The sequence below is a fragment of the Orcinus orca genome, chromosome 19, assembly GCF_937001465.1.
Source record: "Orcinus orca chromosome 19, mOrcOrc1.1, whole genome shotgun sequence".
Classification (NCBI taxonomy): Eukaryota; Metazoa; Chordata; class Mammalia; order Artiodactyla; family Delphinidae; genus Orcinus; species Orcinus orca.
In genome coordinates this window covers 33,348,123-33,363,885 of record NC_064577.1, presented here as the reverse complement: position 1 = coordinate 33,363,885, position 15,763 = coordinate 33,348,123, and the positions used below count along the sequence as shown (strand labels likewise).

The following is a 15,763-nucleotide window of genomic DNA, read 5'->3' as shown; positions in this document are numbered from 1 at the left end:
GCAGGATGCTTGTCCTTTCCAACATGGCCCATGTCCTGTTTCAAATAAAATTAGCGTGTCCCCCACCACTTGTCTGGGATGTGTTGTCAGTGGGGGGAGGGCCCAAGGGTGGAGTCTCTTCAGCAAGAGTGGACGGATGTGGGCACTGGTGGCAGAGATGGCAGGGGCCTGGCCAGGCTGAGGGAAGGAAGCACATCGGGCACTGAGCCAGGCTCTTGATGGCTGGATTGGGGCAAGGCAGGCAGCCCCACGTACTCCGGGGGCCAGAGCTCACCTATCTGCTCCCCACAGGTGAGGAAACAGGTGCAGGGAGATTGGGCCCAGCCAGCCCATCCTTACTGTCCACTAAAGCTGGACAGATGCCTACCAGTAACCCTGCAATTCCGCTCCTGACACCACACCCAGGAGAAGCAGGGCACGCTGCCACACACAGACCTGCGGGAAACTGCCCCCAGTGGCAGTCATCTTCGGGAAGCTGCCCAAGTGCCTATCCACACGGACGTCGGGGGGTCTGTTCACACAGCAGTGACCAGAGAGTGACCCTCAGGAAGGGGGCCCCTGTGATCGTATTTATGTGAAGGCCAGAAAAAGCCACGCTAACCAAAGGCGACAAAGTTCCAAAAGGGGTGACCTCGAGGAGGAGATGAAGGACCCTGCTCGGGCTGGATCTAGACCTGGTAGTGGGTCCACAGGTGTGTGGATAAGTAAGAACCCTCAGGCTGCCCACTTAAGGTTGGTGCAATTTACTGTATGAGTGATACATCTCAATAAAACTTACCGCCCCCCCAAAAAAAAAGCACTCTGGAGGGAGAGGCCTGGGCCTCACCCTCAACCACCACAATGGACAGGAAAGGGGGAGGTGGCCCCAGAGGAGAGCAGGAGCCAGGCTATGGTGAGGACGTGGGGACTCATAGACTGGGCTTGGAGGTGTTGGAAGTGGGGGGTCAGTGGTGAGAGTCAAAAGTGGTCAGATGTGGAGATCGGAAGTGAGGGTTGGGGTGAGGGTCTGAGTTGGGGCTCAGTGGCAGGATTTCATCCAGTCTCGCTCGCCCCCCACTCTCCCTGCCAGCCAGGCTTTGCCTGCACCCTCTGTGGGAGGCAGACGCTGGCCAGGCAGTCGTTGGGGTCAGCTTACACTCGGACCATGGCAGCGTTTGCAAGCAAATGGGCAGTGTGGGGGAAAGGGGACCCTGGGGAGGCAGAGGCCAGCAGGTGGAGGAGGCCTGGGGGCCCAAGGTGCGTGTCCACAAGCACCAAGGCGGGTTATTCTGACACCTTCCCTGGGAGGGGAGGGGAGGCCTGCAGCCCCAGACCCCATCCGGGTGCCCTGGTCTTTCGTCTCACCTGCCAGTCAGCCCGGGACCAGTTTGGCAGAGGGGAGGGCACTGAGTCTGGGGGTCCTGTGGACAAGCCCTCACTCTCTGCTGCCCTCTTGTGGACAGCCAGGGCCCTCACCAGCTGGATGGCCAGCAGGAGCTCTGCCCCCTGGACCACCACGACAACGATGGCGTAGCCACCTGCAGCCCAGATGTTGCTGCGCAGCCACTGGAGGAGTGGGGGGCTGCAGCCCTCCAGGTGCACCACCCTCTGGGCCGTGTCCTCATCCAGGCCCAGGGCCCCGAAGCCACACTGGTCATTGACTGAGGCTCCATCTTCCCAGGGGTCGATACAGCAGGAGGCAGGAAGGCTGCAGGCCTGGACCCCAGGGGAGCTGCAGTTAAAGTACCTGCAAGGGCACATGGGAGCATCAGTCTGGAGGCTAGGGCCCCTGGTCTTGGACCCCAGCGCTGTGTGGAATGTCTCCTACCCGCCTTCAAACTTCCATGGCCACACACACATAGGCACGCAGGCATGCACATGTGTATGCATGCAAGCACACAGGCATGAACGCACACACACATGCACACTGGCAGGCACGTACACACACACATGCACACGCACACACACTTGTGCACACACAGACACACACACGATACCCAGCTCTCTATAATTCATCCCAGCACTACATAGGCCTCTATACAAGCTTGGTTAGAAGGCACACACTGCGTAAGACAGTTGAAGGGAGGCAAGGGTTTGATGGGGGCTGGAAGTAAGACGGCCTCGCTCCACAGATGCTGCTGAGTTGGTCTGAGCAGCAGAGCTGGAGTGGGGGAAGGTGGGTTGAGGACTGGTAGAGGCTTCTGTAGTGGTCACCGGCTCGTGGTGGGGGCATGAAGGGCCACACTGGGCAGCAACAAGGGATGGGAGGCTTGGGAGGAGCTCGCAGGGCCTCGAGAGAGTGTTGCTCTTGTCACTCACTTCAGGCAGCCCTCAGGTGCCCTTGGCCTTTGACTGGCATCCAGGGCCCTGTGACCAGCAGGCTCACCCTTCGCCCTCCCTCACAGGCACAGTCTCATCTCCTTGAAGAATGGGCTTCAGTAAGGCAGGGGCTTGGAGGTCGGCAGGCTGGGTGGCATCACAACACCAGAAAGGGCTGCCACCGACCCAAAGTCACACTCGGCCACCAAATGAGAACAATCCAGATGGGTGCTTCTAAGGTGCCCAGGAAGAAGGGCCCAGCATGTCGCAGGGACTGTTGGGTACAAATGGCTGGTTTTCAAGAGTCTCCATATGGCTCTAAACACACCCATGTACACACACACACACAAACACACACACACACACACACACACAGTGGAGGGAGAACTGTGGAGTCATAGTCCAAAATGATGTCCTGAATTAAACTAAAAGTTATTTCCAATTGACATTGAGATGTACGATGTCCTTACTGAAAAAGAAAAAAAAACAACCCCCAAAAGTGACTTTCTAGCTCTACTGGCTGAGCTTCTCTATTAACATCCCTGCATGACCACATGGCCCTGGCTGGGCCTGAGTGTGTGCATGCGCAAGTGTGCCCACATGAGCGTGTGCGCACATATGTGTACAGGTGAGGAGCCTATACAGGTGAGTTTGTGTATAGGTGAGTATGTGCATGTGAGCGTGTGTGTGGCCCGCCTCCTCTCCAGCCCCAGGGACCCTGCCGGCCACCATGGGGCTGCCCTCCGCCCTTTCAGGCTCTAGGACTCACAGGTTCCGCTGCCAGTCCTGGTAGGAGGCCACCCCGCAGCACTGCAGCCCGAGCTGAACTTGGTCAATGAGGAAGCACAGGTCTGGGTCGTCTTGGTAGTGGCTGATGGCCATGCGTAGGACGTGCTCCAGGTCATCTTGTAACTGGCCCCACAAGGCCACCACCAGGGCCCCTGCCACAGCCTCCAGCACCAGAAAGGCAAGGATGCCCCCAGAGAAGCAGCGCAGCAGAAAGGCGTTCTCGCAGAGGGCGCCCAGGCAGCCTGCCAGGCTCACCGCACTGAACGCCAGCCCGCCCAGCACCAGCCCCAGCATGGGGTCTGCGGGCAGGGGGCCCCCCCAACTACTCCCCAGAGACCCCTTGACGGCCAGGCCCCAGAGACCGATGGCCAGGGCCAGCAGACTGAGCAGAGAGAAGACAAAGTTGGACAGGAAGATCAGGCACTTGAGGAAGCAGGCCAGGACCCCCCCAAGGCCTGCCCTCCGGGCCTGGTCCTCCCAGGGTGCTGGCCCTGGGTGACTTGAAGTGAGGGGGCTGCTTCTGGCGAGGGGTGGTTCCTGATCTCCAGCATCCTGCAGAGGGAGGAAGAAGAGGGAGGTCTCACCAGGGCAACCCTCTTCACTCAGACCCTGTGACACTCAGCTGGGAGCAGGGTCAGAGCCTGCAGGGGGGAGGCAGCTGGAAGGTGAAGCTGGAAGGTGAAGGCGGAAGGGGTGCACAAAGACCCTAGAAGGCCAGGGACATGGGGGCCTTAAGGCTTGTTCTGATTGGCCGAGCAGCAGAAGGGACGGTGAGGGGCTCTGGGGGCAGGGAGAGGAGAGGCCAGGAGACCGGGGCTCTGTGGGGTGCAGGGCCTCCCGAGGACCCCACCTTGCCCTCCAGCAGGACACTCAGTCAAGCTCGGGGGCCCTGGCCTTACCACAGAGAAAATTAACAGGGTGCTGACAGTTGGGGGGGCCACCCCCTCTCTCGGTTCCCCCCACCCTCCTCTTGGCTCCCCAACAGAGGACTGGCTCTCTGATCATGAGGTTGGGAGAAGCTGCAAAGCCAGTTCCATTTGGCCCCTTGATGGACAGTCTCCACTTCAGATATGCCTGCCTCTGCAGCCCCTCCACTGGCAGGCAGGTATGGGAGGGCTTCTGCCCCCTCTCTGCAGGGGGAGGGGCAGCAGGCCCTTGAGTTTGGTTGTGGGGGAAGAATGAGGAAGCTAAGGCCCCAGGCCTGGGCAGGGCTCCCAGTTTACCAGGAAGAAGCTGGCCCTTCACTCCCCACCTGCCTGACCGCATCAGAGCACAGGAAAGGAGGGTTATTGATCAGCACCCCCCAGAACTCAACAAGTCAGTAAGAGCAAAAGGCCAGGCTGCCGGCTTGGCCTTCAGCCCCGTCTGCACCCTGAGCCAGAGCCCACCCCCCGACCCGCCAGATCCACGGGGAGGCCTGCCGGATCTCCTGTGCAGGGGCCATACCAGGCTGAGCGGATGGCAGCCTCGAGGAGGGGGCAACAGGGAGGTGAGAAGGCGGGGCAGGTCGCAGGTGGGTGGGGGACAGGGAAAATGTGAGGGTGGCCTGATGGCCCTGGTGGGCACCATCCCCTGGGTGTGCACTTTCCTTGGGGTGTGGACACACCCCATGCCATGTCAAACACAAGGGCAAGGGCGGGTCACCTTTCAGAGTCTGAACAGGGCGCTGGGGGAGGTTAAGGCACCTGATTAATGAAGCCCCACCCCAATCTTAGCAGCCCCTCCTGAGCACCCACCTGCTGGCTAGCCCCAGCACACAACATGGCTCTGGGGGGCCAGGGTAGGGAGAACCCAGCCGGGGACATCTCCAACCCCAGCAGGCCTCCAGGCACGGCTTACCTGGGACAGCAGCGGGCTCCTTTCCCCCTCCTCCATCCTCCACCAGGAAAGGTGTGCTGGTCCCCCGCTGGCCTCTCTGGCTGGGACACCAGGGCTGGTGCTGCCTGTGCCCCCGGCTGCTCTGTGAGCTGTGAGCCCCACCGGGACTTTGCAGTCATGATCGGATCATGTGAGGAGTCATAGTTTAGGGCTTAAGACAGCCTCTGCTTGTTGAGATGCAAAGGATCCTTCTTGAGCCCAGATTCTTGGCCTCGCTCTGTGCAGGCATGACGTGGGTGGGGCTGTCAGGGGGCAGACCTCATGGGCATCACCACAGGGCCCCCGTGTGGGCCTCAGCTTGGCGGGTCCAGTGGTGCCCCTCAGCTCAGCCCGAAGATCAGACCCTGGCTCCCAGTAACAGCCCGGGAGACCTGCCCACAGCTAAACGCCAATGTATTCCGATTTATTCACTGCAAGAAAGAAGTTTTATGTATATATGTGCATATACATACGTATACACATACATATATGTGTATGTATATATATTTTTAATTTTTATTTATTTTAATTTTATTTTTGGCTGCATTGGGTCTTCGTTGTTGTGCACAGGCTTTCTCCAGTTGCGGCGAGCAGGGGCTACTGCTCGTTGTGGTGCGTGGGCTTGTCGTTTCAGTGGCTTTTCTTGTTGTGGAGTATGGGCTGTAGGCGTGCAGGCTTCAGCAGTTGTGGCTCACGGGTTCTAGAGCACAGGCTCAGTAGTTGTGGCGCACAGGCTTAGTTGATCTGCAGCATGTGGGATCTTCCCGGACCAGGGATCGAACTTGTGTTCCCTGCATTGGCAGGCGGATTCTTAACTACTGCGCCACCAGGGAAGTCCCTATAAGTGTATATTTGAAGTGCCTTTATTTTTTTTAAGAATTTATTTATTATTTATTTTATTTATTTTTGGCTGCATCGGGTCTTAGCTGTGGCCCGCAGGCTCCAGGGCATGTGGGCTCTGTAGTTGGCGGCACGCAGGCTCTCTAACTGAGGTGCACGAGCTCAGTAGCTGTGGCGTGGGCTTAGTTGCCCCACAGCATGTGGGATCTTAGTTCGCCGACCAGGGATCGAACCCGCGTCCCCTGCATTGTAAGGCGGATTCTTTACCACTGGACCACCAGGGAAGTCCCCCTTTGTTTATTTATTTATTTTTTAATCACTGGCTAGATCACATCCTTCCTGGTTTTGAGGTGGCTGGGATCCCCCACCCTCTGAGCTTCTCAGGAGTAGGACTTTGTCACGGTTACTATTGTGCCCTAGTGCTTGGAGGGACCCCAGCCATGCAGCTGCCACCTCTGCAGGCAGAGATGTGCTCCAGGCTCTCTGACCCTGCATTGTCGGCCCTTTCACCCTGGCTTGGATGCGGTGGAAAGACTGGCTCAGAGCAGACCCCTACCAGCCAACAACTCTGGAAGACCTTGGGCACGCACTCCCACACCTCCTGGGTCCTGCTTGTGGAGTGCATGAGGCTATGACGTGCGTCGACGCTGCTGTTGGCTTCTGTGGCTGGAGGCCGTGGTGGGGGCAGAGGCTGCCAGGGGCCCCTCTGCAAACACGTGTGCGTGGCAGGAAAAAGGGTGGCCTCCGGGGTATGTGTGTGCCGCATCCCGTCTCCACCATCCTCCCCACTCCCTTTCTCAGCTTCTTCCGTTTGATGTTTAAGCCCAGCCTCTTTTCCTCCATTTAGTCACCATTTTACAGTCCAGCCACATGGGCTGCTTGCTGGGCCTGAAACGCCTGGCACTTGTGTGCCCTGACCTATGCCATCCCCTGAAATCTCCTCCTGGTGTTCAGTTCCAGAGTAGTATGGCCGAGGGAACACTTTTCATTTTTATTCGCTTCATTTGTCTGTGTTCTTGCTTTGGGTCCCCCACTAGCTTCTCCCAGAACAACTACCCCACGGAGCCCAGCCTACACTCCGGCAGAGGGCCAGCTGAGTTTTAAGCCACTGAATGAGGAGAGTTTGTTAACACAGCATTATTGTGAGCACAGATGACTGACACTGGGTTTATTCTCTGTCAGGGACTGTTCTGAGCCCTACAACAGTGAGGAAACCTGACAATCCCCCGTCATAAGGTGCTTACATTTGAGTACAGGGGAAGTCACAGAGTAAGCAAAGAAACCAGTAAATACATGCTATTTTATAAGGTCATGAGTGTTAGGAAGCAAGGAAAGGAAATGGCTGGTGGAGGGTGTTGTCTTATATCAGGTGATCAGAGAGGCCTCACTGTAGGAAAATGTTGGGTTCCTAGGTATACACCCAAAAGGATTGAAAACAGGGACTCACACAAATACATGGATATACACGTTCACAGCAGCCAAAAGGTGGAAACAACCCGGGTGTCCATCAATGAAGAATGGATGAACAAAACGTGCTCCATCCATACCGTGGATTATTCAGCCATAAAATGGAAAGAAGTTCTAACACAGGCTACAACATGGATGAACCTTGAAAACATGGTGCTCAGTGAAAGAAGCCACACACAGAAAGTCCACATACAGTACGATCCCACTTATATAAAATGTTCGGAATAGGTAAAGCCATAGAGACAGAAGGTAGATTAGTGGTTGCCAGTGGCTGGGGGAGGGGGAAATGGCAGCTAATGCTGAAGGAGTGTAGGGCTTCCTTCCGGGAGTGACGAAAATACTTTAGGACTAGATAGAGGAGGTGGTTGTACAACACTGGGAATATACTACATGATACTGAGTTTTTCCCTTTAAAATGGTTAACTGTATGTTCTGTGAATTTCATATCGTTTTACAAAAATAAAAGAAGAGGGCTGAGAAGAAGCCAAAGGAAAAGAGGGAACGAGGGACTTCCCTGGTGGCCCAGTGGTTAAGACTCCACACTTCCAGTGCAAGCGGCGCGGGTTCAATCCGCAGTCAAGGAACTACGATCCCACACGCCGAATGGCGTGGCCAAGAAGAAAAAAAAAAGAAAAGAGGGAACGAACCTCGTGGATTTTCTCAGGTCAGGGTCCCTGCGAGGCCAACCCTGGTCACTGGGGAGTGTCTCAGGATCCAGACCCGGGAAGGAAACAGCATTGTGCTGGTGGAGGGAGAAGGCGAGCTGTCAGGCAATCTCAACAGAGTCCTTGGTGATCCCCGCAGCTCGGATGGCCTGCAGAGTCATCCCAGATTGAGACATGGGTATGCGCCTTGATAGCCATCCACTGTTATTGGGCATGAGCTGCCTGGGGAAGGGACCATGATCTGGAGTGAGCACAGTCCCCGAAGGGGAGCTCAGCCAGGGCTGCCAGCAACTTCAGTCTGAGGGCAGTGCACTTGGCACACACTGTAACTGAATGTGGGGTCCAGCTGCTCGCTGCTCAAAAGCCAATAAAGAGGCAAGGCTGGTGGAAAGGAAAGTTTGCTTTATTTCTGAGGCTGGCAATGGCGGGGTCCGGGGAAGGGGAAGGGCAGACTCCTGTCCAAAGGCCGACTCCCCTCCACTGACAAGCAGTGGGCAAGAGCTTTTATAGACGGAGGGAGGGGGCTACATGCAGAGACAGCACAGTCAGCTCTGATGGTCATCTTGAAATTGGTCCTTGGTGGTCTGACCAGCATCATCTTGATTGTTCTAAGTACAGTTAATCTTCAGTTCCAGGGTCAGTTTGTTCCCATTTCCATGAGGCCAATTCTTAGAATTGTGGCAGCTTCTGTCATGGCTACAGTCTGGTCATCATGTAGTTAACTTCTACCTGGTGGGGGTTTCAGTACCTATAAAACAGCTCACATGGGCTTTCCTGGTGGCACAGTGGTTGAGAGTCCGCCTGCCGATGCAGGGGACACGGGTTCGTGCCCCAGTCCGGGAAGATCCCACGTGCCACGGAGCGGCTAGGCCCGTGAGCCATGGCCACTGAAGCCTGCGCGTCTGGAGCCTGTGCTCCGCAATGGGAGAGGCCACAACAGTGAGAGACCGTGTACTGCAAAAAAAAAAAAAAAACAGCTCACAGGGCACGGCTCAGAATACTATCTATAGCCCTTGAGGTGGAACTAAAGGTCCTTGACCTTGCTTACTGATAAACTATTATTGTTTTGTCCCCTTTGACTATTTTCCTTTGTTTCTGTATTTTCTCATTTCTCTGATTAATCTTATTCTTTGGCTAAAGTTTTTCCACAGACAAAAGGCAGGCGGAAGACATGGGGGGCATAGACCATAGGGTCCTGTTCTGTTTCAACACTAGGCTGACGTGTGCAGGAAGAGCGCTTCAGGCCTGTAAAGTACCTTAGGTGGGAGCAAGCCTGGAAAGTTTGAAGAAGAATGGCTGTTCGAATTTTGCTCCAAGTGAGATGGGGAGATGACAGGTGTTGAGTAATGTGCATTCCGACCTGACTCATGCTTTAAAAGGACCACTCAGGCTGCTGTGCTGCAGGCGGAAGGTCAGGGCAAGGACGGGAGCTGGAGGTCAGGCCTTGTGCAGCCAAACTGTGTCTCGTCCCTTCCTCAAAGGGGACACACCCAGCCTCATCAGTTACCGCAATCAGGCTCCAAAGCCAGGCTCTCTGGGAGATGGTCATCACCTCTCAGGCCCCATCTCAGCCTTGTTCTGATATAGAGTAGCCTTCGGATGAAATCATAGTTACCACTACTGTTATGGGCCGAACTGTGTCCCCCCAAATTTATATATTGAAGTCCCAACCCCAGCACCTCAGAATGAGACTTAGAGGTAGGGCCTTTAAAGAGGTAATTAACTTAAAATCAGGTCATTAGGATGGGCCATCCTCCAATGACCTTATAAGAAAAGGAAAATGGGACTCAGAGAGACACCAGGGATGCACCTGTGCAGAGGGAAGACACAGGAGGAAGGCAGCTGTCTGCAAGCCAAGGAGAGAGGCCTCAGAAGAAACCAAACCAGCTGTCCCCCTGATCTCAGACTTCCTGCGGGGAGAGGAAATGAGAGTAACAACCTCCTAACTGTTTTCAACACAGGAGACAAACACAATCTGAAATTGAATCATGGGATTAAAAAACATAGTTTAGCCTCTTAGAGGTTTTCGTAACTTTTTTTTCATAATCATAGGCAAGGTCAGCTACCAAATGTGCAGGGCCCAGTGCAAAATAAAAATGTGGAGCTCCTTGCTGAAAACTATTAAAGGTTGCAAGACGGTGACGGCAGAGCATTGAATCAAGTGTGAGGCCATTCGGAGCCACACACGTGGGTGCCCATGAAGCTGGCCCTGGGGGCAATTTTAGGATATTGTATCTCGGTGGCAAAGAAGCATTTATCTAAAATGTGGTCGAAATTCATTCGTTTCTCTTATGTTAGATTCAGGGAAAATGCCTTCTTAAAAAATACATATCATGAAGGTATGATGTCACCTTCCCGAAGCTATTTCTCCATTTCCATGGGACCAGCGAGGCGCTGGGAATGTCCAATTCGAGCCCACCGACCGCTCTCCTGGGCGAGACGCGCGTTAGTGCTTCCCTCCCAGCTTCTCTGCAGCGTCTCTCCACTGCGCGGCCAGCCGGGGGCGCCCCTCCGCGGGGAGCCCGGTGCGGGGCCGCCCTGCGCAGGCGCGGACCGTTGGTGGGGCCGGAACCTGGTTGAGCGGCCGGAACCTGGCTGCGCGGCCGGAACCCGGTTGCGCGGCCGGAACCCGGTTGCGCGGCCGGAACCCGGTTGCGCGGTCGCGTGGCCGGGGGAGCGCGTCGGGCGAGGCACCGGACGTCGCGGCGGTGGCGGCCGGGCGGTGAAGCTGGAGCGGCGGTGGCGGCGGCGGCCGGAGGCCGGGGCTGGGGCTGAGGCGGGGGTCGGGGCTGCAAGGCCCGCGGGGCGGCAGGCAGCGGCGGCCCGGGGCTCAAGCCCGGATACGGGAGCGGCCACCATGGCCGAGAGCATCGTGAGTGGGGCGGCCGGGCGGGAGGGTGCCGGGATGAGGCAGCAGATTTGCCGGCGCGGCCTGCGGAGAGGCCCAGCGGCCCGCCCTCCTCTTCATGGGCCGGCCGGGTGGCCGGGCTCCCGACCTCCTGTCTTCAGCTCCTCCCGTCCCCGGCCGACGGGGGAGGCCGGGCCGTCCGCGGGGTGTGGGTTGTGCCGGCCTTTCCATTCCTGGTCGCGGGGGTCGCGCTTGGAGGGGCTGCAGTTCCTCGGGGCCGGGGCTACGATCCCTCCTCTCCTCCTGTCCGTCTGTCTTGCCTCCTTTCGTCGCCCCAGTGAGTGCCTTGTCATGGGTTCCTTAAAAAGAGAGCAGTTTCTGTAAACGGGGACCCCATCCCACGAGAGGAAGCTGCTAAGAAGGGAAACGGTGGCCTGGTGGATGGCAAGGAGACCTTAACAGCTACCTGTCTGTAAAGGGATGTTATAAAGGTTGATCTCATTTTGTACCCTAAGTCAGGAATTGACACACTCCCTTTCACTGCTTAAAGTTAAAAAAAAAAAAAAAGTGAAAATCAGAAAAAACTGGCCATCCCTTAACTTGTGGAAAGTTTCCTCTCAGAAGTCAGTGTAGCCGGAAAAAAGCCAACAGACCAGCTGGACAGAAAAATTTTTGGTTAACGTTAAGGACCACCTGGGATTTCCTGGAGGAAGCAGAAGCAGTATGGGGTGGCAAGTCATGTTCAGAATTTGGCCATGGGAGAGCCTCTGCAGTTTTGCCAGGTGTCGGGAATGGCATTCATCCTCCTCTCTGGATGCTCTGGGCTGCAAGAACCTCCAGCTCTGGACTTTCAGGCTTTCATCCGGTGACTCCTCCTAATGCAGCTCTCCATTCAGGGGCCCTGGCGTCTGCTCCGTGTTTCCCAGCCTGGAGATGAGCAGTGGGCATGAATGCCCCAAGAGAAACGAGCAACTGATTCCTTTTAAAATAAGATTTACTAGTCTTTGGTGACTCACTCTAGAAATAGGTTAAGAATTAGCACTCAAATCTGCTTCCAGACTTTCTCTTTACTGTAATATTTTTAACCAAATTGAAGTAACCATGGACACGTGAGTTGTTTCAGAGAAGGCCACTTTTCTACTAGCGTATATAAGGCTAGGGTCTCATTGATAGCATGGATCTCTTGTCGAATTTCTCAGATTGTCAGGAATTAAAACATGATTCTTCTGAAATTTATTTCAAAAGTTTTTATTTATTTAGAAAGAGGTCTTCTAAAATTTTCTATGGGATAACTAATTTTTATCTCACCAATTCTTTGACTCCCACAAGAAATATTCTGGGCTCATTTTCTTATAAATAGGGAAACTTAGTTACCAAGAAGCTATGTGTCCATGTTGCCTGGTCTGTCTCTTGTGTATTTTACTTTATACCATGTGTCAAAGGCCAAGTCATACCTTCCCTCAGTATGAATTATCTTTGTCTCTTGGAGTTAAATACTGAGCTTAGCTTGGAAACCTGGACTGCCGTGCCCTGTTGTAAATGAACAAGTAGAATAAGTTCTTAAGCTTTAGAGCTCTCCAGAAACGTGTTATCCTGACCTTTAGCTTCTCGAGGTGTGGAATGTCATGCTCTTGGTCCTAAGTGAACAGTGAAAGCAACAGTCATAGAGTCCCTCAAAGAGAAGCAGAGTTCTTTACTTCTTAACCTGCCTCAGTGTTGGAGACAGATTTCAGAAACAAATAAATGGGAGTTTACCTAATGCCCAGGCTGTGTATTAAGAAGACATTTTTCTAGATGTTGAATCCAGAGTAAAGCGTACTAGAAATCAAAAGTCAAAATAACTTGAGTGCACATAGATGAGTGAGAAAGTTAAACAGATGTTGTTAAGAAGCAAAAAGAAAATATTTTATGCTCTTAACAATTGGGATTTCATAAGGCTTGTTCAACACAAAATCTTAAAAACTGAGAACAATATGGGGACAAAGGCTTTTTAGTTAAGCAAAAGTTATTAGAAAATGAGAAAGACATAGGCAAGCTATTTCAGCAAAATCTAAATGATTCTTGTTTGATAAAGGTGGACAGATCAAAAGCCATTGTGGCATTTTGTCCTGTATCAGTGAAAGTCTTTTTAAAAACAACTGCTTGTGACATTTCTTGTCTGTATAGTGTTGTTTTGAATACAGTGTACTGTGCAGTAGTTGCTGAGGGGAGTAACTATAACATGAGTACTCATGTAACTATAACATGAGTACTTTCTGGCACATTCTGTTCCTCCCATGCCTCAGGTGGTTGGAACATCCTCTGTCTTGCTGGCGGCAGGGCATGCCGGTTTATGCTACCCACTGAGGCAGGACCTTGGATGGTTGGCCAGGGCATAATAGCACATTTTCACTGGGCTTCGATCAGCATGAAAATCAAGTCTAGAAAGTGATGCTCCGTCCAGTTGTCTTCCAGGCCTAGCAACCATTTCAGGCTTGCCATGAAAATATATTTTTTTAAAACCCTGCCAAGTTTTACCGTGGTATTAAACACCTTTTTTCTTTTCTTTTATTCTTTATTATTGAAAGTAAATAACAAATTAGAGGATTTCCTGTGATCCTTTTTATGTTTTTAATTGTTTTTTTTTGTTTGTTTGTTTTGGCTGCGGGATCTTTGTTCCCTGACCAGGTATCTACCCCGTGTGCCCTCAGCTTTCACTGTGGAGTCCTAACCACTGGACCACCAGGGAATTCCCTGTGATCCTTTTTTTTTTTTTTTTCCTGTTATCCTTTTAAGTTAGTCTAGTCTGTGTATGGATCCTGGAACAAAGTGAGATATTTTTTAAAGAACTCAGTTGTTCATGATTCATGGTGGGTTTTTTCCTGCTGATTTAAAAAAAAATTTTTTTTGTAAATCGGAAGAGAAAAACGTTAGTGTTTCAGATATATTCTTTATAAATAATGGTTAAAAATTGAAGTCGTATTTTTCTTAGTGAAACGGTGAGAGTTGAGAATTAGGGCAGTCCTCTTAGGATGTCCTCCCATGAGCTGATGTCTCTCAGACCTCTGCTTCATTTTCTAGAAACATTGGGTTGGGTGTTGGCAAGGGGAAGGGTGAGGTTTGGCTCTAAGTTTCGGTGACCCAGATGCTGAAAGACTGCAGAGGTTAGTTTCAGTAATAGGTCAGGACCTTCCTAGTCTGTGCAGTAACCAACTTGTTTCATTTACCACAGATAATTCGTGTTCAGTCCCCAGATGGGGTGAAGCGGATCACAGCAACAAAGAGAGAAACAGCTGCAACATTTTTGAAAAAGGTACTTGTGGCTTGGGTATTGACCTTCCTTCATCCTCTCCTGTTACTCCCTTCCTGTTGTGTACCTTTTCTCTTTTCCTCATTTCCTGAGTCCGCCCCCTCCCAAGTTCAGTCTCTTGTATTGCTTTTCTCTGTCATGATTGGTGGGACTGTTACAGGATCAGAGGTGTCACAGCTGACCACTGCTAACCATTGCAGGACCAAGGGCCCAAAGGTCAGTGTAAAAGGATTTCACAAGAGGAATATTTATGAGTGAAAAATCAGAGAATGAGAAACTTGAATTGTCCATCAAAGGGGAATTGCTAACATGTATAGAATGATCCCATTTTGTTCTTAAAAAATTAAAGCCACATACACAAATTGTTGTGTGAGAATATGGTTTGAAAGAGCACAAGCCAGACCTAAAAGGGGCAACCCCAGGAGGGGAGGCCAAAGTAAGGAGAGTGGCTTTTGTTTTATACTTCATACCAGAGGTTGGCAAAGCATGGCTTGTGGCTGGCTGCCTGTTGTCATTGGAACACAGCCACACTCATTGGTTTATGCACTGTCTGGCTGCTTTTGAGCTCCAGCAGCAGAGCTGAGTAGTTGTGACAGACTATATGGCCCTTTACAGAAAAAGTTCGCCAGCCTCTACTTTATACATTCTTTACTATTTGAATTTGTTGCAGGCAGCTGTTACCTTTGTAATGATAAAAAATATCATTTTTCACTGTTTATAAGCAAAAAAAATTGTCAGGTCACAGACTGTTAGAGCTGAGGGAATCTTAGGTGTCATGTAGTCTGATCTTTTTATTTTCACAAAGGTGGAAACTGAAGTCCAGGGAATAAAGAGATTTGCTGAGGATCACACTGTGTTCTGTTAGGGAAGCCACAGCACTTACCTGGGAAGTTTGGCTTCTGAAAGGTAGTTGCTATCCTGATTCCAACAGTGCTGCTTAAGTGACCGTATTTACAAGAATAAAAGGAAAAAATCAGGTGCAATAGACAGCAGAGAAGAGAATCTCTATGTCTTTGTGGACTTTTTAATATCTTACTCTTTGCTTTTTTAGTAACAGCTGACCATTGTCAGCTTGCTCCTGGAGATGGTGCTGGGATACATTAAATGCTCGAGTTCTTGAGAGATTGTCTGAGACAAAGATTAAGTATTATGTAGCTATTGCTTGGACAGTTGTGGGGATAAACATGAGATGTAAGAGGACTGCATACAGTTGTTCTTTACTTTTCTGAGTCTTTGTGATACGGAAATTTCTTAAACTTAAATCTGTAGTAACCAGGGGACTTACCTGTGGTCCAGTGATTAAGGCTCCACGCTTCCCCTGCAGGAGGCACAGGTTACAGGTTTGATCCCTTGTTGGGGAACTAAGATCCCGCATGCTGTGCAGTGTGCCCCAAAAAAAAACCTTAAAAAAAAAAAAATCTAGTAGTCATGTAGAGATATCATTTCATTTTGTTTTTAACTTGAGACTTTTGTGCTTGGCATCAAATGTAGAGTTGTTGGACAGGTTAAATTCAGATGATTTCAGAGAAACCTAAAAAGTCAGGATTGTAGTTCTGTCTTTTATTTGCCTCAGAAGTATTCCTAAAATCCTGGTGTTTCCTCTGGTAGTTAATTGTTGTCTTGCATAGGGAATATAGACACAATAACTGTCATTGGATGTGGATGGAGTCAGGGAGGTACAGTTTAGTGTTGACTGATTAATCGCTGAAG

General features: G+C 51.8%; 2 protein-coding genes and 1 long non-coding RNA gene across 4 annotated transcripts in view; 1 reads left to right on the top strand and 2 right to left on the bottom strand.

The window, feature by feature from the left end:
- Positions 1-727: 727 nt before the first annotated feature.
- TSPAN10 (tetraspanin 10) lies at positions 728-5,061 on the bottom strand. Its single transcript, XM_033438746.2, has 3 exons — positions 4,927-5,061; positions 3,068-3,639; positions 728-1,726 (listed from the first exon to the last, which is right to left on the bottom strand). The coding sequence occupies exons 1-3, from the start codon at positions 4,960-4,962 to the stop codon at positions 1,264-1,266; spliced, it is 1,071 nt and encodes a 356-aa protein (XP_033294637.1). The 5' UTR covers positions 4,963-5,061; the 3' UTR covers positions 728-1,263.
- A 3,677-nt stretch (positions 5,062-8,738) lies between these two features.
- LOC125962201 (uncharacterized) lies at positions 8,739-10,490 on the bottom strand. The gene is made up of 3 exons (XR_007473708.1): positions 10,268-10,490; positions 9,727-9,826; positions 8,739-8,870 (listed from the first exon to the last, which is right to left on the bottom strand). It is a non-coding gene; the product is annotated as an uncharacterized LOC125962201 (long non-coding RNA).
- A 31-nt stretch (positions 10,491-10,521) lies between these two features.
- NPLOC4 (NPL4 homolog, ubiquitin recognition factor) overlaps positions 10,522-15,763 on the top strand; it is a 56,027-nt gene continuing 50,785 nt past the window's right edge. Inside the window, exons 1-2 of one of the 2 annotated variants that reach the window (XM_033438742.2) lie at positions 10,522-10,788; positions 13,976-14,056. In XM_033438742.2, coding sequence (XP_033294633.1) covers positions 10,774-10,788; positions 13,976-14,056 — 96 coding nt within the window. In that variant the 5' untranslated portion in view covers positions 10,522-10,773. The remainder of the gene's footprint in view (positions 10,789-13,975; positions 14,057-15,763) is intronic. The other variant, XM_004275567.4, reaches the window with a different exon arrangement.

Excerpts from the sequence above, each read along its gene's own strand:
- TSPAN10 (XM_033438746.2), bottom strand. The coding sequence starts at position 4,962 with ATGGAGGAGGGGGAAAGGAGCCCGCTGCTGTCCCAG. Across the intron at positions 3,640-4,926 it reads GGAGCCCGCTGCTGTCCCAG|GATGCTGGAGATCAGGAACC; the intron begins GTAAGCCGTGCC and ends CTCCCTCTGCAG. Across the intron at positions 1,727-3,067 it reads CAGGACTGGCAGCGGAACCT|GTACTTTAACTGCAGCTCCC; the intron begins GTGAGTCCTAGA and ends GTGCCCTTGCAG.